The sequence below is a fragment of the Microtus pennsylvanicus genome, chromosome 13 (assembly GCF_037038515.1).
Source record: "Microtus pennsylvanicus isolate mMicPen1 chromosome 13, mMicPen1.hap1, whole genome shotgun sequence".
NCBI lineage: Eukaryota > Metazoa > Chordata > Mammalia > Rodentia > Cricetidae > Microtus > Microtus pennsylvanicus.
In genome coordinates, this window is record NC_134591.1 from 66,562,039 (window position 1) to 66,588,727 (window position 26,689).

General features: G+C 52.2%; 1 protein-coding gene across 1 annotated transcript in view; it reads left to right on the plus strand.

Moving 5' to 3' along the window:
* The first annotated feature begins 681 nt into the window (after positions 1–681).
* Positions 682–26,689, plus strand: part of Runx3 (RUNX family transcription factor 3) — a 58,857-nt gene continuing 32,849 nt past the window's right edge. Inside the window, exon 1 of the mRNA XM_075945648.1 lies at positions 682–1,158. Coding sequence (XP_075801763.1) covers positions 1,101–1,158 — 58 coding nt within the window. The 5' untranslated portion in view covers positions 682–1,100. The remainder of the gene's footprint in view (positions 1,159–26,689) is intronic.

A 26,689-nucleotide genomic window follows, 5' to 3' on the forward strand; every position in this document is an offset into this window, starting at 1 on the left:
TTTCCCATTTGTACATAAATCCCAGCTCCCATAAAACCCCCTGAAGTGCCACCAGCCACATATGTGGACGCCTCTGCCTGGCGGTGTGGTGACGGACATGGCAGGGTGTCAGCCGCAGCCCAGGGCAGTGACAGCCATCGTGAGGGGTCCTTCGCCCTCTCCTGGGGAGGAGCAGCCAGGCCTCCCGTTATGAAAGGGTCTCTCTCCCCGGCCACTGTGAACCACAGCCTGCTGCCACTCGGTGGCTCCCAGCTCTGTTTCCTGGGTTGTATGATGAGGCCAGACCCACAAACAGGAACCCTACCTTTTTTCTCTCTTTTTATTCTTTTCTTTCAGCCTCCAAAGAAGCGCTGGGGGGGTGGGGGGGGAGACGGAGACGGTAGCCACAAGATCTTCTAAGGGGCTGTGACATCATGGCCCAGGTGACGGTGCCCTAGCCAATGGGCCTAGGCCGCGAGCTGGCTTCTAGCATCCTGTGATGTGAGGCTGGGTTGACACTGGGAAGGCCTGGTCCCTCAACCACAGAACCACAAGGCCAGGCCCTCGCCGCCTCCAGGGCCCTGCGAGGAGCTGGTTGGCTCCTGGCGTCCCCACCCCCCGGCCATCCTGGCCCCCACCACAGCCTGGGCTCTGTGGAGGGTGAGCCTCGTTCATTCATTCATTCATTCCGGCTGCTGAGTCTTGCTTCACTGCTGCAGCCCCGGGCTCCTCCGCCCTGGCTGCCCAGAGCCCCTTCCCACTCTTTAATGATACTCTCTGCACATAGTGCTGTTGAAAATTTGTGGCTAGACATTCCTGTGGGACCGGGAAGCCAAATTCTTGGGTACAAACCGAAACTTTCTTTCCTTGGAGATTTTCTTCTCTCTCGCCCACAGATACTCTCGCGTTCTTTCCTTTTTCTTTTTTTTTTCTTTTTTCTTTTTCGTAGCAGCAGGGGGAGAAAAAAGAAACCAAACCAAAAAAACCAACGAAAAGGCAACACCTCCCCCCTTTTATTTTCAAAAGCAACTTGAAAAAAAAATATAACAAAACAGCAGCCAACCAAGTGGGTCCGAACCCAACCCCCTGAGGCCGAGTCCTTGACTCTGTCAGCGTGGGGTATGGCCTCCAACAGCATCTTCGACTCCTTCCCCAACTACACACCGACCTTCATACGAGGTGAGTACCAGTGGTGGGGCTCTGCTTGGCTATCCTGGTGGGATGTTGTAACGGCCTCAGACCGTGACCCCCTCCCAGTCCATCGCTCTAGCCACCTCAATGGCTCGCCTCTGAGACGCTAAGTGGAGAGAGGGATTGGTGGCCTCTGTGGTCTCCTGGCATGAGCATCGCTGTGTGACTTTGATTCTCTTCTGGTGGAGTGTGTAACGGGGGCAATGGCTCACTATAGACTTCAGAGACTAAATCTCAGAGGGTCCTGGGATGGAGAGAACAAGGTAAGACCATGGTCCTGTGCTTCCTGCCTCCCCAACAGGGCACAGGGCACTGGGGCCTGTTTGCCCAGACCAGGGCTCGGATGGACTGAGGTCAGGTGTGTCCAGGGGGGCCATGGGAGGCAAGCAGGGCCAGGGCTGTGCCTGGACCCACAGATCTTGAGGACCATCTTGGCATTCTCTGGCACTCTGAACAGTGGGGTCAAAGGGAGGAGAAAGGAGCCGGAGGCCTCTATGAGAATCTGTTCAACACTGGTGGAGACTATGGGAGACCCTGTCCCCGGAAGGCTTAAAGGCTTGGTCGTATAAGAAGGCGTTTCAGGGGTGGCTTCTGTCTCTATTCATAATCTGGAAGGACACAGAGTTCTGGGGTGTGTCCCTCAGCAAGGATAGGTGCCAGGATAGCTGATGGGGAGCCTCTGACTTAGGCTGAACCCCAGGAAGACATGCCCTGCTTCTGGCCTTTGAGGTACCCCAACTTTACATACTTGGGCCATTTTCCTGTCCTTTGCGGGAGCCCATGGGCTGTAGCACCTGAGATCAGGAGACTGCAGTCCCCAGACTTCAGCCCCAGGCTGTGCCAACCTCGATGAGTGACCTGATATGGGTCACTTAACCTCTCCGCTCCCGATGGTGTTCCCTGTCTCTAACTGTGGCGTTCTGTCATCTGAGCTGTGCGTGAGGCAATACTTCTGGGCTGCTTTGAGAACTAGCTTCTCTTCAGAAAAGGGGGCAGAACGTTCTAGAATTCTAGGGTTGAGGGACATTGCCTTTTTTGAGTCAAGGTGACCAAATGAGACACAGAGGTCTGCCTGCCTGGCTCCGGCTATGTGTGACCACAGCCAGTGCCCAGCATTCAGCTCTAGAGGGCCTGGACACCTGTGGGTCTGTATGATAAGACTTTGCCTTTCCTGGTGACCTGGGGAGGCCGAAGAAGGTTGTGTGCTCGGATGGTGACTGAGTCACTGGAGAAAGGACATTCCCTCAAACCTGGCCGTGACTGGTAAAATGGTGGCCCCAGGTCCTGTCCCTTGCGGCCACCGCTGTTGTACTGTGCACCCGTTGTAACCTCCAGTGTTAATTAAAGGCAGTTCCTAGGCAAGAAAATACGAATTTATACAAACAAGTTACTGGGTCTTTGTAGTCTGTATTTCTCCCTCCCTGAGCAAGATGGAGAAGTTGAGCTTAAAACAAAGAAGACAGGGCTAGTGCCGGCTGCCTTAGGTAGACTCCTGACACAAAGCCCTCGAAGTGGCAGTTGGAGGCAAGGGGACAGAGAGGGGATTGCAGCAGTTCTGGCCTAACACACGGGGAGAAAGGAAAGAGGCAACCGAGCTGAGTGACTGGTCCCTGGTCAGCAGGGGGGAAGGTGTCAGAGTCATGGGGCAGCCTGAAGACCCCAAGAAGGTATCTTGCCCTTGTCTCATCTCCTTTAAACCTGCCCATGTGGGCTCAGCTCTCTAATTCAGAGCCCCCACAGCTCCAGTCTCAGGGTCCCCTCGCAACACACCATCCTAGACCCTCAGAAAGCCCATGACTTCTCAAGTCCCACTGTTAAAGACAAAAAAAAAAATCAAAAGGATTTTTGGAGCGCTCTGGAGTGAGGGAAACAGGTTTCCAATATATAAAGGCCCGTTTGTAGACTGTGACCTCTGGCCTCTGGAGACACTTGAATGACAGTGGTCCTCCCCGTGGATCCAGAACCCAGTGTCACCCTGGGGTGACAAAGGCTGATGGCAGATAGGAAAGGGTCATCTGCTATAACCTTCCTGAAATCGAAAACAATCTGTGGTTTCCGTTGGTGACACCATCATGGTGAAAAAAGATGCTAAATTTTGCCTCATGATTGCTAATGGAGGGAAAACTCACTATTTCCAACGTGGTTCATGAAGCCCCTGGATTTATGCTGAGGTCAAGAACCCTAGCACCATTGTGTTCTCACATTCTGATCCTCAGGATCCACCTGTGGGGGTTTCACAGAAGGGAGCCCCTGTCTTTGTTCTCCGACAGCATCCATCCGCTTCCCCTGTCTTCCCCAAACGCTAACTCTCCTCACTGCCTCAGCAAGACCCTCCGTCACTCTCCTAGAGAACTTGAAAATGCCATGTTCCAGATTCCTGACTTAGACTGTGGAATCAGTGTGTGTCGAGTTTGGGTTTGGAAATCCATGCAAGCCGACTTGGGCAGTGCTGGCAGAAGGCCCAGTCCTTCACCGGCCTCTGATGTGCATGTGCTGTGTGACTGTACGCAAGCTGCTTGACATCTCTGAGTGCCATTGGTAAAAGGGGACGTGTGAATTAGACTCGATGCTCCTCAGGCTGTCCCCAACCCTCGCCTGTCCCTGCCCCAGCCCAGGGTGGGTCCTCTGTATTGTCGTGAAGCTCTGCCGACTTGGAGTCCCCATAGACCAGAAGAGAATAGCTTCGTCTGTGTTTTCACTGGCCTGTTTCCGTGCCTTGCCTCTGGGCATGAGTCCTCAACACACATCTGGGGCCTCTGGAAGCAACAGGGGACAGATGATTGGGCCTCTTTAGTCAGGGCTTGAGTAGAACCTTCTAGAAGCTGCCCAACCTGCCCTTTATGCTTTCTCAGTCCTGCCCTTGAACCTGGTCTTTCACTGGACCTGGGATATCCCTAGCTTTTCCTGGAAGGAAATGGGGCAGAGAAAGACCCTGCCCAGCAGCAAAGGCCAAGGAGAGGATGGAGGAACCAGAAAGGCATCTTAGGTCTGTTGGAGGCTGGCCAACATCACCCGAAGTCTACCTGAAGCCCTTCTTGGCACCGAGGCACCTCCCACCAGCAGGTCCCTCACTCCCTGAAGCACCCAACATTGTTCCTTCACTGGCAAAATATCACTCCCAAAGACACAGAGCGGGAGAGGTATTTTGGAGGGTGGGTTGTACTACCTGCTTGCAGATTTAGGGGTACCCTGTACAGAGATAGCTTTTACCTGTTACTTCAGCCATTCCACAAAAGCTCACCAGGCTCAGACTCTGGAGGTGGACGCTAATTCGTGCCTGAGTGCTGTCTGCTCCTAGCTAACGCAGGCTCTTCACCCCTGTATGCTCAGCTTCCACGTCTGCAGGAGATGGTAGCAGCTCCAGCCTTCTGGGGCTGGAGACAAAATCAGATGAACAGAGGGCCCAGCTCAGAGCAACAAGGCTGGCCTCCTGCCAGGAGCTGGATCAAGAGAGTGGGGTGAGGGTCTCTATCCTGGGGACATATGCTGGTAGAGTAAGACAGGCAGGGATGTGATGTGTGGTTAAGTTGGGGACTGTGGGAGTTGACAGTACCAAGTCTTACAGGCTAAGGAGGTGGCAAAGGGAAAGATAACAGAGTAAGATCCGGATACCTTAAGATTCCCAAGGGCAAGGATGGCAGGAAGATGCCCTGTGTGGTCCTGGGGATGGCCATACACACAGGACCCTTTACATGGGTTTGACTTCTGTTCTCTTAGCAGAGGCTGGGGGCAGCAGGCAGTGCAGACTCTACCCTCTAGACTTCTGGGAGAAAAGGGAACTGGGCTCTCAGGCATGGGCGTACCTGTTGATGGCTGGGGACTGACAACATGGCTCCGGGTATGTCTAGCCTAAATCACCTGACTCGGATGTCACTGAATAGGGAGGAGGCAGGAGAGACGTCTATGTCCTTTCCTAAGCTTCAGGATGTGGCTAGCAGCAGGGAGCCATCCCCACCCCAGTCACAGACCGCCCTGGCGGTTGATCACCCTTAGTATATGACCCATGGCCTCCTCCTCCACTGACCCTGGCGGGAGATGAGTGACCGTCTGTCTTTCCCCACCCATTATGGCGCCTCGTCTACCAGGCTTCTTTGATGGTGGCTGCTGAGGCCACCCTGCAAACACCATCTCTCCTGTCTCACCCCCCAGGCTGGAAAGGAGTTCCTAGGAGCCCCCCACTGCCCACAGGGTCTGGGTGGGTGTGAGCCAGCCCCACACAGTGGTAATGTGTGTCCAGGCCTCATCCGCACCCACTACAGCCAACCGGCGTCCCCTGGTGGCCCTGCAGGTCAGATAGTGGGCCCATTGATGGCGGCGCCTTAAGGTGGCCACATCAAAGCTGAGGCTTGCTTGGTTACCTGAAGGGGAGGGGCCTGAAAACATGACCTTCCAGAAGACTCTGTGAGAGAAGAAGAAAGTCATGACGGAAAAGAAAGTCCAGCGTCTGGCAGACCTGGGCTGGTGAGAGGTGGGGAGACAGCCCTGAACTTGGGGCTCAGTACAGCATCCAAAGCACTGTCTTAATCCCATCTCCCAGGGACCTGCCATGTGCCGGCTCTCTCTTTGAACTTTTAAAAAATTTAGAAGTTTCTTAAATTAATTAAGTTGATGAATGAACATATTATATGGGGAGCGATCTCCTCTCATCCCTCTACCCTCCCTTTGCTAGTCCCTCCCCCTCCATTTAGTCCTCTCTATCCCCTTGGCAGTTTCATCTCTACTGCCTTGTCGCGTATGAATACATGATTTTAGGTACCTATAGAAAATCTAGGACCGGCAAACGAGGGGAAACGCGCCCTTTGAAGCTGGCTTAATGTGTGCAATGTGATTGCCCATGGCTGCTCTGTTTTCCTGCACGTGACTTGGCTTCGTTATTTATGAATGAAAAACGTTCCTCCATAAATAGATAGATAGATGATAGATAGATAGATGATAGATAGATAGATAGATAGATAGATAGATAGATAGATAGATAGACAGATAAGTAGTAGATCCATCCCCCCCACACACACACACCTTCCTTACAAAGTCCAGTATTGTTGAGCTCGGAGCCCTTTGAGTGACCGCCCAGGAGTAATATAACTGGGCCACATGGAAATTCTACTTTCAGGGTTGTTTGTTTGTTTGTTGTTTGAGACAAGGGTCTATTTGTGCAGCTATGGCTGACCTGGAATTCGTTATGTAGACAGGGCTGGCCTCGAATTGAAGATATCTGCTGGCCTCTGCCTCCCAAGTCCTCGGAGTGAAGGTGCAAGCCACCATGCCCAGACATTTCTAGTTTCTTGAGAAAGCGCTAGCTGACTTGCGCTGCGGCAGGATCAGCTCCCACCCCCACAGCAGCACAGCAGGGCCACTTCTGCCTCGCCAGCGTCTGCTCTTGTTTTCCTGATGACTGCCAGTCTGACTGGGATGAGAGGGACCCCCAGTGTGGGTTTTGATTCTCTTGTGCTGGGAAAGCTGGTTTTTCAACGGTCCATTTTCCATTTGTATTTCCTCCTTGGAGAACTGTCTACTCATCTCTTGTCTGTTTATTGATTGGGTCGTTTGAGTTCTCGCTGTTGTTTTTTTTTTTTCCCAAGTTCTTTGTGTATTCCAGACACTAGTCTGTCAGGTACATAGCAAGCAAGGGATTTCTACCACTCTGTAAGCTGTTGCTTCTACTGATCTAATTCCATGAGGTCCTGTTTGTCAATTGTTGGCCTAAACTGCCTGAATGAGAATCCTACTTGGAAAGGCTTCCATGTATCTGTTTATGGAAGGGTTATTTTTTTCTGTTTCTTTTTCTTCCAATAGTGTCAGAGCCTCAGGCCTGACATTAAGGTCTTTGACCCAAGGCTGGAGATGGCTCAGAGGTTAACAGCACTGGGTGTTCTTCCCAAGGACACAGGTTCGATTCCCATCACTCACATGGTGGCTCAGAATCATCTAAAATTCCAATTCCAGGGCACTGCACACCTGTGGTACACCTACATACATGCAGACAAACACACACACACATAAAATAAAAATAAATAACTCCTGAAAAAAAAACCCTTTGATCCATCTGGAGCTCTCTTCCTGAAGGGTGGGAGGAAAGCATCTTCTTTGTCCTTCATCCTGTGGGTACCCAGCCTTCCTGTTTGTTGAAGATGCTGTCTTTACCGCAATGTACATTTTTGTCATCTTCATCAAAAATCAGGTGGCCATAGCTGTGTGGATTACATATGCTCCAGTCTTCTAACTGATTGACCTATGTGTCTGGTTTTGTACCATCTACAGACCTGTAGCTACCCTGGGTTGGTGAGTCAAACCCTGTGTGTGTGTGTGTGTGTGTGTGTGTGTGTGTGTGTGTGTTACAGGGGATCAAGCCCAGAGCCTTCAGCATTCTAGGCAAGTGTGCTACCATTGAGCTACATGCTCTGCCCAGCCTTCATCTCCATCACCCAGATAGCCAGGAGTCACTCCAAGACCATCTACAGCAGACCGGGAACTTTGCACTCTGAGCATCAGTTCCCAGAGCAGCTTCAGGACTTCCTAAGTCATTTCCAGAGAAGGAAGGGAGGAAAAAGGGGGAAAAGGGGAGAAGGAAGAGCTTAAGTGCCTGGATGCTGTATTTGGGCCCAATTGCAGGCCTTGAAACAGCAGCTCTGGATGGAGACGGGTCCTGGGTACTCCTCTTAGTGGAGGGAGGAATTGAGGGCAGAACCGACTTGGTCTCACCCGCAGAAGTCAGGACAAGGACCTGGAACATCAATAACAAGTTGTTCCAGAGAAAGGTGGAGTAGGCAAGAAGAGACTGCCCCTCCGATTCAGTTCCAAGGGAAACAGTTTTGCTTTCTTGACAGTCAGGGAGTCACTGCCCACCCTGCCCTCAGTTCAGGGCTCAGGCGCCATGTTAGGCTATGTAGCAGCTGGTACTCTGGCATGCTCATCTGTTGGCGCCTTTGAACCGCAGTTGTGTAAATGGGGCTGGGACTGGGGATGTGGCCCGATTGTGTTAATGAGGTCTTGGGTCCATCTCAGCACAGCAGAAAGCGGAGTGTACCTGTGATTCTTAGCGGTAGGGAGATGGAGGCAGGAGCGTGAGACACTGGAGGATGATGGGACGTCAAAGTCATTCTTTCTCTTTCTGCATCATTTCAAAGTCAGCCTGGGATACTTAAGACTCTGTCTCAATAAAAATATAACACACACACACACACACACACACACACACACACGAGGGGGCTAACAAGAGGAATTCCAAAGATGAAACACACAGGTTAGCGGTGTTTGCCACACAGGTTGGCCTCCTGTCCAGAAGCCTCCAGCTTGCTCACACGCACCAGGATGTGGCTCCCTCTTTCCCGGTGCAGAGAGAACTATGCCGGGTGCTCAGGTAGACTAGGGCAGCCTTTGCACATGGAGCCCTGAGGGAGAGGAACACAGCACAAAGTTCAGCCATCTATACCCAAGCTATAGCCAAGCTGTGCAGCCTGGGGAGAAGCAGCTAGCCTCTCTGGGCTTATTCTCTCCTCTGTAAAATAGGAGACATTAACAGTTTCCACCGCCGGCTGTTTGGATGGCCAAGGGATAGGATGAGGCCAATACAGGGCCTGACACAATCAAGCCCTCCGTCAACGTCAGAAAGAATTATGAATAGATATTCTTCCTCTTCCAGTAAATGGAAAAGGAAAAAAACTGTGATTCTGGGCTGATAGAAAAAGTAGGAGCCCTGCCTCTCCTCAAGACCCAGCTTCAAGGCCACCCCCTCTCAAGAGTCTCTTTTCCCAGGAATTGGGGTGCCTGCTGTTGCCACCCCTCACTCTTGAAGCATTCAAAGAGAGATTCAAGTAGTGGGTGTGGGCTCCCTAGTGTTCAGTATCCCTTGCTACAAAGTCAGGGGAGCAGAAACCCTGATGATGGATGGTTATCGATGGGGGGGGGATGAACGGCTCTGCTGTTGTGAGCAGGTTTCCGTGCCCCCCTCACTTCCCCTAGGCTGGCTGGTTTTTCTCTGAACGCCAAGCCAAAGCTCTCCCAGCCTATGGGCGCTGGCAGCTCAGAGGTTTAGGTTCCTCTTTGGGGTTTTCTTTTAAGTCTGGGAAAGGCATTTTTGGCACAAGGCTCAGACTTACGTGTGGGCGGAGAGGGTAGATTCGTATAAGTTACGATTTTCAAGATTGCCATGGTCAGCCCCACCCACCCAGACACCTTCCAGTGGAAAATCAGAGAGTCCATGGGAATCTTGACCCCTGCCGGGGTGCCACTGCCATGGGACTGTAAGTGGACTCCTTCTTCTTGTCTCCCAACTACACATCTGTGGGTCATCTGGCCCCGTCGCTTCTGTTGAGAAGAGGGGAGTGGCTAGTAACAGGGTCAGCAGGTGTTGGGAGCCCTTGGAGACCCTGAAGGGGAGGAAGGAGGTGAAGAGAAGGAGCAGAGGAGAGGAGCGTATCCTTAGTGTCATGCATTTGCCCCAAACCCACATCACAAGGGGAGGAGGGTGTGCAGGTAGCTGCCCCAAAACCTCTTCCAGGGCTCCCTCAGGTGCTGGCCTTGCCCACCCAGCCCTGGAGGCCTTGGGACCTGCTGAGTTGCTACCAGTGCCCCAGATCCTGGCTGTCTTAGCAAGAGGTGCAGGCCCTGGGCAGGTGGGAGCAGAGTTTCAGGTGGGTTCATAGGGCCCTTGGGCAAACCCTGATTACCCCCGGCTGGGTTCTCTACATGAAGCCAAACGAGGACACCTTCAGGCAATAATAAACGGAATAAAATACTGACTGTAGACCAGGCCACTGGGAGTGAGTGGAGCCAGAGGGGCTCAGAGGCTTTGTGGGAAATTCTCTTAGTGGTCGCACTTTTTAGGGCTCTCAACATGGAGCCTGGGGTACTTATAGGAAGAAAAAAAACTGTTTAGTCTTTTTAAAGAAAGAAAGCAGAAGAGGGGTTTTGCCCTCTCTCTCTCTCTCTCTCTCTCTCTCTCTCTCTCTCTCTCTCGGGAGCGGGGGTTGAAGGACACCCACCCTCTGTGCTTTTTTCCTCATATCTCCACGTCTGTCTTTACCACCCCGGCTCTGGTCTGTTGGGTAGTGGGGACAGGGTCTCCCTTGGTTTTAGGTGGAGCTTTGTATGCAGAAGACCCTCAGGCCCTGCTTGCCTCTGAGGCCCTGCTTGCCTCTGAGGCATGGGTCCTGTAGCTCCCTGGGAGAGGCAGCCCGGTTTCCCAGCATCTCTCTCTCCTCTCCTGTGGGTACTACTGACCCCTCTGGTGCACAGCAGTTGAACACCTATTCAGTGGTTCTCAAGCTTCCCAGGACTGCGACCCTGTAACACAACCCCAACCATAGATTATTCATTGCTACTTCATAACTAGTTTTGCTACTGTTATGAATCATATCAAATACACAGGATACCTGACGTACGACCTCTATAGGGGCCGTGACCCCCAGGTTGAGAACCACTGACCTACTGCATGCAAGCATGCAAGAGTAAACCCAACAGGCGACTGTGCTTGCCCTCCTGGACCTGGTATCCACCTCTCCCCACACACATGGACCCAGTTTATAGATGGGAAAAGTAAGGCCCAGAATGGAGGCAGCTAAGGAGTTCTGGGGCCCTGAGAGCTGCTATAGACCCCTTTAGCCCACCTACATTTCTGAATCCGCTTCCTGGGGCCTCTATAGATGTTTATGAGCACACTGAGTCCACACTGCCGTGGAGGGGGCATCATGAGTCCACACTGCCGTGGAGGGGCCATCATGAGTTCCTCTGCAGAAGTGAAGACACACCCAGACTCAGGGAGTCTGAAGAAAAGAGTGAAGGAGACAGGTGTGGCTTCTGTTGGCAGCTTGTCGTGCGCCAGGCACTGCGAAGGTTCTGTCACGGTCGGGTCTCACTCCCACTTATTCTCCACCATAATCCATGCAGTGGGCAGCGTTGTTGCGACTGTTGCCATTTCACAGTTGACGAACTGAGGCCCAGCAAGAGGTCTGTGCCTAGTGAATGCCACGGTTGTGAGCAATCAGAGTCACCTCCTATCTGGAGCATGTCTCCTCTTCCTTGAGGCTCAAATGCACCACCTCCTCAGAATTCTCCCTGAATGTCCCCAGCCCTGTTCCAAGAATTCCCGAATGTTTCTGAGGAAGGTGGAGTCTGAACTGGAACCACCATAGGCAGCTCTGGGGGCTAGAAAATGCTGGTGGCTCATGTGGAGTTGACCGAATGAAAAGGATCATGCAGAGGAATTCCTAAAGATGGGGGCTTGTGTGTCCTGTGGAGGGGACACAGGAGGGGAGCGTGGAAAGAGACAGCCAGACATGAGAGTTGGGCATGACTTCTAGGTAGGTGGAGTCCAGGCTGAGCGCAGGCTGGGCAGAGATGGCTGCCCACATCCCGTGACACACAGGCAGCTCTGTGAAATAGGCCAGCGCAGATGCACGCGCGTATGTGCCTGTGTGCATGAGTGTGGCGAGACCACAGGCCTCCCGAGCCACTCACAGCCCTATTTTTATCCCTCTCTAGACACACAAACATATAACCAACCAGGGCACACTGCTTCTCTGACACAAAGACTGTGCCTGCCAGGGATGTCTAAGTCTGTTCTATCCAGGACAAGGGCAAAGACCTATCCCAGGGACATCCCAGGGACCTGGGCAGGTAGTGGTATTTTCAGGGTGCAGGGCTACAGGACATAAGTTCAAAGTTGTATGTATTTGGGGATAGGGATAGGGAGAGAGCCCAGTAACAGAGTCCCTGCTACAGAAGCTCACGTGAGGATCTGAGTTCGGATCCCCAGAACCCACAAAGACAGGCGCACTTGTACGCAGCTGTAAGACCAGAGCCTCTACAGCACAAGGGGAGGTAGAGAGAAGAGGATACTCGGGCTCACAGCTACCTTGTCTGGTCTGCACAGCAGAACAAGGACCATGTCTCAAACTAAGCGGCTAAAGACCAACACCCTACACACTCTACACACACACAATGTGACACACACACACTCTGTGACAAACACACACACGCACACGTGATACATACTGTGACACACATGCACACACACACATCCTTGTAAAATGAATTTTAAATAAAAAGCAAACAACAAAGTTTCAGAACAGACACCATCAGAGCATGAAGCCAGGGCCGGAGCCCTTCTTTTCAAAGGACCATGGGCCAGAATACAAACCTGGCTACTTTCACTTCCCTGCTGCTGCCAGTCATCCGGCCGCACAGCCCCTGCTGTCCCCCACCGAGGAAGAATGAATGGGGCTGAGAGCACACTTGGTTGGTAAAATACCCTGTTGCGCAAGCATGAGAACCGAAGTCTGGATTCCCAGGCCCCACAGAAGAGCTGGGTGTGGCAATGCGCACCTGGCAGCCTAGGGGAGGAAGAGACATGGGCACTCCTGGGACAGTCTAACCCAACTGACAGCTCCCGATTCACTGGGAGACCCTGTCTCAGAAACTAAGGTGGTTTACTGCCCCACACCACCCTGGACTCGCCCGATCTTATCTGATCCCAGAAGTTAAGCAAGGTCAGGCCTGGTTAGTACTTGGATGAGAGAAACTAAGGTGGAGGGTAATTGAAAACACACAGTGTTGACTTTTGCCCTCCACATACATGCACACATGAGCGTATACACATAAACGTGCCCCTTACACACACACACACACACACACACACACGAACAAAGCTGTGGTGAGAATAAGCCCTGAAGGTTTCAGAGCCAGTGAGAGCACCCCGGAAATATCCGGCTGACCCCCGACCCCATAGCAGTTAAGGTTACAAAACACCTTCAGAATTCACGGAATTTAAAAGCAAGTTGGAGGCCCCACCCCTAGACAAAACCACCATTATTCGGTGTATTTCCTTCTATAACGCTCCATGGTGTGGTTTCCTGTCCTGTGTGAGGCCACACAGAAAGTATCCCAGAACCTCAGGACAATTATCAGCAGTCAACTGGCCTATGCTGTGAGGAGAATCCCGTCTCAAGGGACTTGTCATGATGGAGAAAGCGTTCTGTGTCCAGGCATCCCACCCAGTGACCACTGTCGCATGCAAACACTGAACGCTCAGTGGACAGCCTCGTACAATGGAGACACTGGATGTTTGGTCTTTAATTTATTCGTTTGTTGATGCAGGGCTGAGGATTGAACCCAGTGCCTCAGACATGCTGGGATGGCATACTACCACTGAGCCACAGCCTCGGCCCCATTTTTACTTTTTCACTTTGAAACAGGGTCTTATTAAGTTGCCCAGGCTGGCCTTGTGAAGTCAGTCTGTATGTATAGCCCAGGCTGCTGAGTAACTGGGATGCCTGGGCCACAAGGCCAGATTATTAACCTCACTGTAAAGATTTACATTTATCACTTATTTCAGTTGTGTGTAGGTGTGTGAGTCTGAGCGTGTGCACAGGTGTGTGACTGAGTCTGTGCCTGAAAGTGTGTACCCATGATTGCAGGTGCTCTTAGAGGCCAGAGGTCAGATCCCTGGAGCTAGGTACAGGCAGCTCTGAGGTGCCTGGTATAGGGCTGGGAACAGAGTTTGGGTTCTCTGGAAGAGCTGCAAGTGCTTTTAACCACTGAGCCATCTCTCCAGGCTCCTATTAATTTCAATTATTCTTCTAAAAGCATGCCCAGCTGTTTCCTGCACTCTCTCTCAGACCACGGGAGGTCTCAGGCATGGTGCTTTACAGTTTGGAAGACGACCCCTGATGGCCCTGCTTTTAATGCATGGGACATTGCAGGAAGGAAAAACACCTAAGATGCTCAGTAATGCCTCACGGGGGTGGGGCGCTTGCTGACGCAAGGCTGAGTCAGACAGTGGAGGAGGGATGGGAGGACTCTGGATGATGTTTGTGAGTGGGGAACCACTCTTCCCTCACCACGAGCTGCTGTGGCTCTAAGTGCTAACTCCTCTCCTGTTTCCTAGAGACCAGGAAAAGGTGGGGTGTCCCTGTGTGTGCTCAGCAGAGGTATCAGGTGATGTTCAGAGCAACAGAGGGCGCAAGGTCAGAAACTGGGGATTTCACACGAGGTTCTGCTGCAGGCTTTGAGGGCCTTTGCTGGGGAACATGGCCGTCAGAAGGTTCACCCCAGCCCACCTCGAGATAGGCTGTGGCAGGGAAAGCTGCCATGTCTCCGCCTGCCACCAGCACCACCAGGCCAGGGAGCGATATAACTGTAAGGAGACCTTACAGGAGCACATTAGAGAAGAAAGCACAAAGCTTCAGAAATCCACGCTGTGGTCCTGGAGTTGTTAGGGTCAAAGCCTGGGCCCTGGCAGCTCTAACAAGCCAGGCGTGGCCCATTAAAGAGAAGGGTAAAATGGGGGTGGGTGGCCCCAAAAGTCCATCTTCAGGTTTAGGTTTAAATAGAGAACAAGAGGCAGATGGCTCAGCGGTCCTGGTCAAGTGTCTGTCCGGCCCATCGCCCGCCCATCATGGTCTGGGTCCCGCCCATCACCCACCCATCACGGTCTGGGTCCTGCCCATCGCCCGCCCATCATGGTCTGGGTCCTGCCCATCACCCGCCCATCACGGTCTGGATCCTGCCCATCACCCGCCCATCACGGTCTGGATCCTGCCCATCGGGTCTGCCCATTATGGTCTGGGTCCCATCCATCATGGTCTGGGTCTGGGTCCCGCCCATCACCCGCCCATCACCCGCCCATCACCCGCCCATCATGGTCTGGCTTCCAGTCTCTCTCACAAGGAGATCTGACATGAGAAATCTGACTGACGTGAAACCTCTTCTCCCTGGCACCGGGCTTCGGCCTTTTACTCCTCTCAGCCCAAGACTCCTGGGGACATGCCAGTTTCTTGGAAACCATAGTTTCTGAAAGAGGCACAGGTGTTTCTTTAGAGCACCTCCATTCCTGCCAGTCACAAACTGACTCTCTAGAAAACATGAATGACGACGGCTCGCCTTTTAAATAGTCACAGGATTCACGCACTGGGTGTTTCCACGCCTTTGCTCAATGAGCCCGATAGATGCTAGTATGGAACCCATTTAGTAAATGAAAATGCTATGGCCCAAAGAGGTTGATCCACATGCTTGAGATCACCCCGCCTGGGTTCAAACCAAAGCAGCCTGCATGGGAGCAGGCACACCTCACTGCCATAGGGCAGCTACCCAGAAGTCTGGGCTTCCCTACATCGAGGACTGCTCTATGGCTCCACTACCCACCTTCCATCACGCATCCATGAGCCCAGGTCATGTGATCCCGAACAGCTCTAGAAAAGAGGAGGGATGTAGGGTAGGAGGCAGAACGGACTCTGTGCTTTCCTGCAGAGATCCTTAGTAACGACCCTGGTTCAGTTTTGTCACCAGAGGAATGGGTCTGGGGGCCCATAGGATGAGGCGGTGGAAGCTGACTATGGACCCTCCGAAGGTACTGGGCCATCGTCTTCACAAGGGCAGAAGTGAGAAACTGAGAGGGGACTCAGCCAGAGCTGAAGGCCTGCAGAATCCTTCAGACCTCAGTTCAACCCCAGGTCCACACCACGCCCCTGCCTGTGATCCGAGCAGGAAAGAGAGCAGAGTGTGCGGATATGGGAACTTGGGAGCCCGTGGTCGGTACTCTGAGCAGACCGTACAGACCAGTCATAGACATCCTCAGCTCTGAGTGTGGCCCCCATAGCCTTCCCAGACTGGCCAGGTCCAAAGCCACCCGGAGCCCCAGAGACTTGGCCTAGAGTAGCAGACCTGGGGTGGCAGGAGGTGCCACATCCTTCCTGCCTTGCCTGTGTGGACAGTGGGCTGGTGGTAAAGCCTTCTGCTCTTGATTTAGAGATGCTTCTAAGAGACCCTGATGAACAAGAGTATTGGGACTGCGGCTCAGTCAGCCACCAGAGCTAGGGCTGAGGACAGTGGCCCCTGGGCAAGGAACCCAGCTAAGATCATGGTTGGGGCCTGGTTGTGACATCTGGGGTTTCATGTCCTGGACCTGAGTGTCTTGTTCCTGGTACACACCACAAAAGGTGGGGCCCGTGAGCAGTTCTGCCAGTGACCTAGCTGGGCTCCAGCTTCAGACCTCAGCTGGAATCTCTTTCAAGGTCACCAAGCCCAGATTCCAGATTCCATCTTGGTTCTGCCACCTCCACCCAGAGGGTGGCACCCTAGCTTCTTTGACTCAGTTTTGATCCCTGCACCAGGGAAGACAGCGGTCACCCCCAGGTTGTCAGTATCAAGAAGCCTGAGTGCCGTTAGGGACCCGCAAAGGACACAGAGCCTGGTAACTAGAGGTGCCATTGTTGAGCATAGTCTTGTCCCTGGAACGCCCTCCTACCCTGCCCCCACCACACACACCACACACACACACACACACACCACACACATACATACACACACACACACCACACACTGTCCCTGGGACGCCCCCTACCCTGCCCCCATCACACACACACACCATACAGACCACACACACATATATACACACCACACACACACATATATACACACCACACACACACATCATACACACCACACACACATATATACACACCACACACACATATATACACACCACACACACATATATACACACCATACACACATATATACACACCACACACACACATATATACACACCACACACACCATACACACCACACACACATATATACACACCACACACACACACACATATATACACACCAACACACACATATATACACACCACACACACACCATACACACCACACACACACATATATACACACCACACACACACACCATACACATCACACACACACACATATACACACCACACACACACATATATACACACCACACACACACATATATACACACCACACACACACATATATACACACCACACACACACATATATACACACCACACACACACATATATACACACCACACACACACCATACACACCACACACACACATATATACACACCACACACACACCACACACACACATATATACACACCACACACACACATATACACACCACCCACACACCATACACACCACACACACACACACATATACACACCACCCACACACCATACACACCACACACACACATATATACACACCACACACACACCACACACACACATATATACACACCACACACACACATATATACACACCACACACACACCATACACACCACACACACACCATACACACCACACACACACACCATTCTCTCCAATGACAAGATCTCCAGCTTTGACATTTTTTTGCTCATTTTTCTCTGTTTTTCCCAGTTTCTCACCATACTCTTGCGATTTGCGTCCCAGGGTGGGTAGGATGGCTGTTCGATTAATGCTCCGTATTAGCCCCATTGTTTAAAGAGACAATAAATAAGAGAGGCCACGCAAGGCAATTCCCCCAGCAGGCATCCCCCAGCTCCAGCTGCCCCAGACCCTGACAGCATGGAACCCAGCCATTCCCATCCTCCACATAGCCCCCAAGGTGTGCCCCTCTCCTGTGTGGAAGTGGCCCTCCCCAAGCCCTCCCACCTGTGCCCTCCTTTGTACTAGACCAACACAACAGTCAAACTGGACCCCATAGCTTCCTCATGCCCTACGTGCTGAGCCCTGGGCCTTGGGCTTTGGGCCATCTGCCTTAGCAGTCAGGTGTACCCCCATAGGAACCCCCACCTGGGGGTGCCACAGTCGCTGTGGGGGGCAGGGCAGCATCGAACCTGCGTTTCTCACCAGGAAATATCTTGGAGGCCCCGGCTCATCTAAGCACTGATGTGACTGTCGGGGGCCACTCTGAAAGGCAAGGGGGCTACAAGGAAGCTGGTGACACCCTTCTGGGCTTTGAGCTCTTCAGCCCTCGCACAGGGGACCTTCCCATTGCCACAGTCCCCTGTGCCAGAGCTGGGAAGCCTCTCAGGATGGTGAATCCACAGAGCTGTCAGGGCGGTGGGGAAAGACATGCAAATAGGAAGGGTCCCCAGGGCCCTGGGCAACCCCAGAGTTCATTTCTGGCCCCTTCTTCCTGTGAGGCAGCCTAAAAAAGAACCCATCTATCACAGGCTTGGGGAGCGCTCCATCTGGGGGTGTCGGGCCTCCCAGCACAGCAGGAATGAGGTCTGGTGCAGGCAAGCCGACTCTAGGAAGATGACCCCTTGAAAGGTCTCCATGTTAGCAGCTGCTCTGCAATGGAGACAGGGCGGTGGAAGAATCTCCCAGGGCATACGAGAAGGAGATTCCGGGCAGGATCTGGCTACCTCATTGTCAGGCCAAAGTTTCACCTCGCAAGGATAGAACTGTGACCACAGACCACAAGGCCTGGGTCCCTCAGCTCCCTGTGGCAGCACAGGCAGCCTGGAGTGGAGAATCAGCTAATTCACTGTGGGTGAGGCTCAGCCACAGGCTTTCTCGGGCCTTCCGTCTGTCTTCTCTTCAGTAGGGCAGTAGACAACACACTCACCTCCAAGAATACAGAGCTCCGGGATCTGCTGCCTGGCCAGCTTGCGGGTTATTAAAAGTCTGAGGTGCGTACAGCCTGAGGCCACAGCACCCTAAGACTGAGGTGACCTATGACAGTCCCCTTAGAGTCTAGCGAGTCAGAGACTGATGACAGGCCCTGGGCATGGCTTGGATGGAGCTCCGGATAATGGGTGTTCTTACCCTCGGCTGGAAGCAGGAGGCCTTGGGTGTGGAAGGCTTTCCTTGGGAAGAGAAGGGACTGCTCAGAGCTTTCTGCCTGGTGGGGACTTTGAGGTTCTGGCAGGGGTCGCTGGAGAAACGGCTGGAGGGTTAGTGTGCAGGGCAGTCATCCCTGGCTCAGCTACCCCTGCCCCAAAATTTGTCCTAAGGGCGGTGGGGTCAGGGATGTGACAGGCTCCATCTAAGGGGTATCCCGCGCAATGACACCCTAGGCAACTGGACTGTTGGCCTGAGGGAACGCGATGGTGGTCCTGCCTGGGGTCCCCAGCTCAGCAGCTTCCGGTTGTTGCCGTCATGGTGGGGACTCAGGGACACCAGGGACACCCACAATAAGTCGGGTTATTTCAACAGCGTGTGCTGTGTGTTCTCAGCATTCTACGAAGATGGAAAGAAGGGGAGGGAAAGAAGGCTGCTTAGGAGGAAGAGTAGCGACCAACAGGCAGACGCCAGCAACGGTTCTGGGTGGCAGGCTAGGGGTGGTTTTAATTTTCTTCTTCATAATTCTATTATTTTCCAATTTTTCCTTAATGAATAGGTATTATTTTCATGCCCAGAAAAATATGTGTTTTCTTTTAGAGAAGAGAGAATGAAGGGTTCTCTTCCCCCCTCTTGTGGACTCTGGACTCTAAAATCAAGGCCCAGAGTGGGAAAGGCGGACTTCACTCATTTACCCGTCCTGCACAGCTCCAGGGACCCTCTGTTCCTTGGCCAGAGAACTGGAAGTGACCCACCAGAAAGTCCTTACAGTACTTATAGTACATCAGGACAGGGAGCCAGGGGAGATGGGGCTTCGGTGTATGAGTAGGAGTTTGGCAGTGAGAAAATAAAGACACCCTGGGCTAATAAACAAAGATCTGCCTTGAGAAGGGGGTGAGGAAGGAGACAGAACTGGACACCCTGCTCCTCCGAGCACTTGGCATTGCCTGGCTCCAGCACTCTGACTAAATCACCTCCTAGGCCTTGGTTTTGTCCTCTAGAAAATGGGTTAATGACATCACTGTGTTAATGGAGCATTAGAGAGAGCTCAGAACCTCCCCTGGCACCGAGGGAGGGGTGGTTTTTTTTTGTTTTCTGATACAGGGTCTTTCTATGTAGCCCTGACTGGTCTAGAATTTATCTTGTAGACTAGGTTGGCCTCAAACTTGCAACAATCCTCCTGCCTCAGTCTCCCCAGCGCTGGGCTACTTGCTTCCAACTCACTTTATCCAGACAGTGGTCTGGAAGTCAGAACGGTCACTGAAACTAGGTTGGTCACTAGAACGTCCATCCACTCGCTCAACCCATCTGGTGGGCATATGCTGAGCTCCAGGTGTGTAACTGGGACTTGTTTCAGCTAAGGGGATGGAACGGAGGGGCACCAGGATACCTAGACTTCAAGAAAACAAGAAAAACATTGCTGTACCCGGGCCAGGTTTATAGTTTTTCCATCTGTTTCTGTCTGGGAAACTCCAGTCAAAGTAAGAAAAGCTCTTGTCCCTCTGCAACAAATGTCCTCTGGGGAAAAGGCTAGGACACAAGGGCACCACAGCTGAGGCCCTGATGTCTGCAGGGGAGCCAGAACCCAGAGAGGTCCTTGCCGCTAGCCCCATGTGACCTCTGGGATCCCAAGTGAGAACAGGGCAGGGCGAAGCTGCACTCTGATGCCCTGGAGCCGTCATCACTGGGTCTTGGTCTGCTACTGGCTTTTGGTACCCATGTCCCTGGCTCCTGGTCTTAATCCATCTTGCCATCCAGTGCTGATGGGCCAGTTCTCTAGTCTGTTCCCTACATCTCTCATTCTCTCATCACCCCTCCGTACCCACCTAGCAGCCCAGAAATGTCTCCAAGCCTTTACCTTCCTGGAATCCAGCCAAGTCCCTGTGGCCCTATAAGATGGCTTATCTCTGGATCTTGAGATAAGGACAGGGATGTCAGGGGACTGTGATTCTGCCTACATCAGGGGCTCAGAGGAGGAAGTACCAGGCGGAGTTGAGTTGTCTAGTACAGACAGACTGAAGGACAGGCAGAGGCCCTGCAGCAGGGGGCAGAAGAGATTCTGTGGATGAACTGGGGCCATGGAGGAACAGATAGGAGACAAAGACAGAGCTACAGAAAAGTGCAAGCCACACCGGATCCCATCGATGCCAATCAGAAGGGAACAGACAATCAATGATGCTCCCACCCCTCCTTGTCCTCCGCTGCCTCAATCCTGTCCCCAGGAGCACCCCATTCCGCTCAGTCACAATCCACTCTGAGAGCACTTACTTCACAGGTTAAAGCAAGCTGCTGTATCCACCACAGTGGCAGACAGGGAACAGCCTATTAGAGAAGGCCACACTCTCCCCAGACTTAGCACCGGGAACCAGCGGTGTTTACTGACTTAGTAAAGCTAATCCCAGATAAGAGAGAATTCCCTGAAGCATGAGGAACCTGATTTAGAAGTTTAAAAAAACAAAGCCGGGCGGTGGTGGCGCACGCCTTTAATCCCAGCACTCGGGAGGCAGAGGCAGGCGGATCTCTGTGAGTTCGAGACCAGCCTGGTCTACAAGAGCTAGTTCCAGGACAGGCTCCAAAACCACAGAGAAACCCTGTCTCGAAAAACCAAAAAAAAACAACAACAAAAACAAACAAACAGTGGGGTGGGCAAAATGGTTCAGTGAGAAAAGGCGCTTGCTGCCAAGTTTGATGACCTGAGTTCGACCCCCCAAGACACACGTGGTAGAAGACGAGAACCAACTTCCACAGGTTGTCCTCTTACCTCCACACGAATGCCAAAGCATGCGCCCAAATAATAAATGCAATAAGTTTTGTTTTAAGTAGAAGAACTTTCCATGTGCCAGAGGGAACTGCCCATGAAGATTAGTAGCATACCATAGCCCTCCGTGGTCTCCTTCGTGGCCACTCAACATATTGTCTCTTCAGCACACCCTGTCCCCTCTCTGGACCTGTGTCTCTAGCAAAGCCTAATGGATGCGGGGATAGTCTGTCCAAAGCCCTCCTGCTTTGTGAACCAACTGATCCTGGGGAATACTGGGTTCTTTTGTACTTGTGGGAATGTCTCAGATAGCTAAGAATGGCGTTGAGCAGCTGATCCTACAGCTCCACCTCCCCTGTGCTGAGACTATAGGCCTGCGCCATCCCCAATTTATTGGGTGCTGTAGAGAGTTGAGCCCAGGGCTTCCTGGTGCTAAGCGATGTCTTCACCAGCCGAGCTCCAATCGCAGTCCCGATCCAGGACAAAGAACCTCTGACTTTGAAGGGCGGCAGTGTCCCCATGCGTAAGTGTGGGGAGGGGTCCCAAACCTATGCGCCACACAGAGGGAATAGAAGGACAGTAAGGGAACACAATGTCCCACAGCCTTCCGTACCTGGAATCCCTCGGTCCCTGTCTCCTGACCTTCTCCAGGGTGTGGCACTGGCTGGCTGTGGGTCTCCAGCCTCCAGACCCCCCTCCCCACTGCCAGCGTAACCCCCGACTCTCCGGCCTCCTCCACGTGCTGGGTGGCAAGGCTTTGCCACAACCACATGAAAAGCCATTTCCCCGGGGTGTCCCCACACCTGGGAAAGCCGGCAGAGCGCCCAGCGCGGCCCCGCCCCGCGGCTGGAACACCGGGCGAGATCAATGCGGCCGGCGGGGCGTCGCCACCTTGTTCCAATCAGGGCCGGGCGCCTTCCGCTGGGGACCGTGCCCAGCGCCAGCCCTGGTCCTCCCAGGCGCAGCCTGTGACCCGCAGGAGAGCTGCAGTCACAATATTAGGGCCACAAGTCGTACTGGCAGCGCCATCTGAATCCCTCCAGTCTCCAGCCTCAGTTTCCTCAACTTTCAGGACCCTGAATCTGCCTCCGTTTCTCAGGGCTAGTGAGCAAAAGCAGAAGAGATGAAAGACAGAGGACACCCAGACAGAGGATGGCAGGAGCCTGTGGGGAGGGAAGGTGGTGTCCTGGGTGAGCCTTGCTATCTGCTGTTGGCTCTTTAATCCTCCCCAACCCTCGGGGCTTAGCCCACTGTCACCTCCTTTGGGAGGCCCTTCCTGACTGCCCTAAGGCATCAGTGGCCATCCCTCAGCACCCATCTCTCTTCCCATCACTTTCAGCAATGTCTCCCGACTTCCCTACCAGCTTCCAGGTCCCCAACACCCGTGGCTATTGCGTGTGCCGGATGTAACACGAAATAGAATTTGGTACCTCCCACCTCATCTATCTCTGCCTTACTTAGAAGTACACAGCTCCTGAGCTCAGGACTGTAAAGGAAGCCTGGCCCTGGGAACCAGGTTGAGACAGGACAGAGCAGGTCTCTAAGCTAAAGGCTCTGTCTGATTGCCTTTCTGAGATTGGCTGGGAGAGAAACGCTGGGTCCGAGGACGTCTGTGAGCCTGTGAAAGCCGACTCCGGGCATGCCACACTCGTCAGTGAGGAACAAATGACAAAGAGAACCCCTGTCTGAGCCTGTCACCAAGATGGTGGCGCAGGGTTTTATGAGCCCACTCCAGCCCAGGGTCAGCTGCCCACATCCTCAACGTCTCCCTCCCCAAGGGCCACAGACAAAGTAAGAAGGAAGAGACAGCCAGCCGCTCAGTGCACAGGGCTGCTCAGCTGATAAACCATCTTCCCAAGCAGTCCTTGCCATTCCCGCTGCTGGCCCTCCATCCCTAGCGCCCACTGTAGAGCCAGGGCCACAGGTCCATCCTGCTTCCTGGAATCTGTGCTCTGCTCTGACCCTATAAGGTTTGATGAGAACTTAAACCAGCTGCCAGCTTTCTCTCAGTTTCCTCCCGTGAGAAAATGGTGATGATTGGAGGGGGCCCAGTGTCTATGGCAAAGTGCATGAACCTATCTGCAAAACATATCTGGTTTATATTGTTAGGAATGAGGGTCCCTGGGTGGACGTGGGGGTTCGGCTGCTGCACATAACAGCACAATGCCAACACCCAGAGCCCCGCCTTTTCAAGCTGAATCACCAGGCCGAACCCACTCTGACCTGTGAAGTGAACCATGTAGGGACCTAGGGGGTTGTTGGTATTGGAGGAGGCCACAGGGAGCGTGCTCATTGGGCACTGGGTACCTGCTGGGTACCAGGAGATGCCAATGAGTGAGCCCGCTGCCATGAGATGGCGCCAAGAATGACCAGGCAATTGGGTGGAGAGCTAGGTGGTAGAATGGCGAGATATTATATATATATATATATATATATATATATGATAACAAATGCAACTGGGGCTTGGGCCAGTAAAACAGCGCTTGCCTGGAATACGGGAGGCCCTGTGTTCCATCCCCAGTACCAGAATAAATTCAGAAACAAAAACTAAAAGAATTATCAGTCCCAGGTTGGAATCACCGTAGACAGTCATACAGCAACACAAATGTAAGCTTTGCTGGCTTGGTGTTTTGTTGCTGTTCTTGTTCTTGTTCTTGAGACAGGTTCTAACTAGGTAAACCCAGCTGGCCTGACCTCAGTCTGGACACCAGGCTGGCCTTGAACTCACGGAGATTTGCTTGCCTCTGCCTCCCAAATGCTGAGATTAAAGTTGTGTGCCTAGATGTAAGATTTTTAAATCTGTTTTTTTTCTCCCTCCCCCAGAGGTTTGAAAGACAACCTTTTAAGACTTTTTCTATATATTTATGTATTGACATAACCCAGACTGGCCTCAAACTCCCTGTGTAGCAGAGAAAGGCCTTAAATTCCTGATCTTCCTGCCCCACCTTTCAAGTGCTAGAATTACAGACATACATCACTATACTTTGGCTTTAAAATAATATTTTCTGAGACAAGATCTACCATGTAGCTCTGGCCATCCTGAAATTTGCTATGTAGATCAGTTGTCCTGGAACTCACTTTGTAGACCAGGCTGGCCTCGACAGTGGTTATTCTGCCTCTGTCTCTAGAGGGCTGGGATTAAAGGCAGACTCCACTCAACCCAGTTGGCTTAATTTTTTTGTATATATTTTGCTTACCTTTAAAATATTTTATTGTAAACTGAGCAGTGGTGACGCATGCCTAGGGCTATATAGAGAAACCCTGTCTCAAAAAAAAAAAAGGAAAAGAAAAGAAAAGAAAGAAACAGTGACAAAGCAGTCTCTGCGCCCATTTTGGATTTAGAAGGCTAAAGTGAGACTAGGCCCCTCCCCTCCCCCAGCCACACCTTCCATGGTGAAGGTGGGGATCACCCTCTGGCCCCTGCGTATCCTTTCTAAATTAATTTTTACTGTACTTATTGACTTACAGGAGTGGGAACTCTTGTGCCACAGCACACATTTGGGGATCAGAGGAGAACCTGCAGGAACTGGCTCTCTCTCTCTCTACCATGTGGGTCCCCAGAGATGGAACTCAGATCACGAAGGCTTAGCAGCCTCTTTGCCGGCTGAGCCATCTCACCAGCCTGGCTGTGTGTGTAGGCTTGTGAGAGCAGATCTTGGTAGATGTGTAGACCCACCCTAGGGCTCCTGAGTCGTGAGGCTGAGAGGGGTCCTAAGGGTGGCTTCGTCTCCCCATGCAGTGGGTCAGCAATTAGCCTCAGGGAACTCCTGTCTCAGCCTGAGGAGAGATGGGGTTGCAAGGCCTGAACTCAGCGAAACCAGGGTGTAGCCCAGGAGTTTCTCTGTTTAATAATCCTTTTCTATTAGCTGACCCTGTCCTGGTTTAGCTCCCTGCTGTGTTTGACAACTGAGCTGGCTGTCTAATGTTCTGCTCTCAGCTTGGATACCTCCCCGGGACTCTCGGCTTGGATACCTGAAGCTCCCTATGGAGCACATTTCCAGAACTTCCTTTGCTTGTGTGGAGCCCAGCACTCACTGTCGCTGGTTCCTCTTCAGCATCGTGTGGCCACTGCAACAGGGAGTTCTTCATAGATCCAAAAGTGAGCCAGGCACGGTGGCACACACATGTGACCCCATGACTTAGGAGGTAGAGGCAGGAGGATCGGGTATCCAAGGTTGTCCTCAGCTACACAGTGAGCTCGAGGCCAGATTGGAATATTTGAGACCTTTTCTCAGTACTACTGCTAATGATGATGATGATGATGGTGATGATGGTGGTGATGGTGATGATGATGGTAATGATGACGATGACGGTGATGATGGTGATGGTGATGATGATGATGATGGTGATGATGATGGTGATGATGGTGATGGTGGTGATGATGATGATGATGGTGATGATGGTGATGATGGTGGTGATGGTGATGATGGTGATGATGATGGTGATGATGGTGATGGTGATGGTGATGGTGATGGTCATTATGATGATGATGATGGTGATGATGGTGATGGTGATGATGATGATGATGGTGGTGATGGTGATGATGATGATGGTGGTGGAGATGATGATGATGGTGATGATGATGGTGATGATGGTGGTGATGGTGATGATGGTGATGATGATGGTGATGGTGATGGTAATGGTCATTATGATGATGATGATGGTGATGATGGTGATGGTGATGATGATGATGGTGGTGATGATGATGGTGATGGTGGTGGTGATGGTGATGGTGATGATGATGATGGTAATGGTAATGATAATGATGGTGATGATGATGATGATGGTGGTGATGATGATGGTGATGATGGTGATGGTGATGATGGTGATGATGATGGTGATGGTGATGATGATGATGGTAATGGTAATGATAATGATGGTGATGATGGTGGTGATGATGATGATGATGGTGGTGATGGTGATGATGGTGGTGATGGTCATTATGATGATGATGATGATGGTGGTGATGATGATGATAAATAGTGGTCAAGGCTGAGGAGACAACTCAGTCAGTAAAGAGTTTTCTGTGCAAGCATGAGGATTTGAGTTCAATCCCTCAGAACCCATGTTTAAAAAAGCAGGTGTGGTAGCATTTGTGCCCGAAATCTTAGTGTTGGGGGAATGAGACAGGAGGATGCCTAAGACTTCCTGGCCAACCAAATTTAGCACCAT